Source organism: Ipomoea triloba, chromosome 15, assembly GCF_003576645.1.
Source record: "Ipomoea triloba cultivar NCNSP0323 chromosome 15, ASM357664v1".
NCBI classification, from domain to species: domain Eukaryota; kingdom Viridiplantae; phylum Streptophyta; class Magnoliopsida; order Solanales; family Convolvulaceae; genus Ipomoea; species Ipomoea triloba.
The window spans coordinates 5,587,448-5,588,791 of NC_044930.1; the positions used below are offsets into that span (position 1 = coordinate 5,587,448).

The 1,344-nt window shown below is 41.9% G+C and overlaps 1 protein-coding gene across 1 annotated transcript in view; it reads left to right on the top strand.

Moving 5' to 3' along the window:
* The first annotated feature begins 408 nt into the window (after positions 1 to 408).
* LOC116007019 (O-fucosyltransferase 19-like) overlaps positions 409 to 1,344 on the top strand; it is a 3,962-nt gene continuing 3,026 nt past the window's right edge. Inside the window, exon 1 of the mRNA XM_031247580.1 lies at positions 409 to 1,105. Within this exon, the coding sequence (XP_031103440.1) occupies positions 515 to 1,105 (591 nt within the window). The 5' untranslated portion in view covers positions 409 to 514. The remainder of the gene's footprint in view (positions 1,106 to 1,344) is intronic.

Genomic DNA, 1,344 nt, shown 5'->3' on the forward strand with positions numbered 1-1,344 from the left:
TGAGCATATAAGTATGGCATTTGTGCATATAAGTGTTACATTTGCATCTTGACCCGACCCGTTCCATAGTGAGACGGTCTCACACAAGTTTTTGTCTTAATGTATTAATTTGTATATTGTACTTAATTTCTTGTATACTATCAAAACTTTCTCCTTTTGCATTTATTATGCATTTACTATTTTTATAATATTTTTTTGGAGTATACTATTTTTATAATATATTTTTTTATTTTTTATAAATTTCCCTAATTTTTATCACTAGACAATTATTTAATCACGCATTACGAAATATAAAATATAAAATTTATAAAAATAAGAATGTTGGGGCGCACCAGACCCCACTGCGTGAGTACCCCCACAAACACGTACAAATATACAGAGACAAAGCAACGGTTCACAATTGGAAAATTCTCTCTCTTTCTCCCTTCCATTTCTCACTCTCAAGGTTTTTTTTTTCCGGTTTCTTGACTTTCAGTTGTAACTGTTTATTTATATCGCACAAACACACGGTGACATGTCAGCCGGTGGCACCACCGCCAACTCCTCCGCGGCCAGCGGAGGAGGCGGCCCCACCACGCACCACCGTCGCCGTTTCGCCGACTTCTTGAACGACCACGAAAAATCATCGGATCACGTCCAAATCGCCTGCGAGGATTCCTCCGGCGACGCCGGCAATCCGGAATCGAACAATAGCAATAGTAGTAGCAGATGCGGCGGCGGCGGTGGTGGCGGTGCCGGCTACCACCCTGTCCTCCACCAGCACCCGGTGATTAGGCAGTTGTTGGTTCGTAAACGGATGCCGGAAAGCGTGGCTGTGGAATTGGACGAATGCTTGTTAGGCCTCCGCTCCATCTCGCAGACATTGAGATCGAGGAAAAAAATGGGGCGTACGGTTTCAGGATTGCTTTTAGTATTCGTCGTGGTCTCTGTATTTCTCAGATTCTCTTTCTTCGCCAGCGACAATGGCGAAGAGGTTAGCTCGCGTTTAGTCCTTCAGAATTTCAAAAATGAATGGGCGAATGCTCAGAACATTGTGTCGGAAACCGATTCCTTATCTTCCTCCTCCGGCGACCTTATTCGGAATCGTCAAATGAAGGAATTACCAGTAAGTTTTTTTAAAATTTTTATTTTTATTTTTAGAATTATATTTTAATGAAATTTAAATTCCTGAAAATACCATTATTAAGCTAAATAAATGCATAAATTCAGTTATTTTGTTTTTTTATGGAATACTTTTCCAAATTGCGCGTTCTGCAATTCTAGCGTTTTACCCACGTCTGTTTGAAGGCGGAAAGTTGGAAGGGATGGGGGTGGTGGGGGGGGGGGGGGGGGGGGGGAATTGTT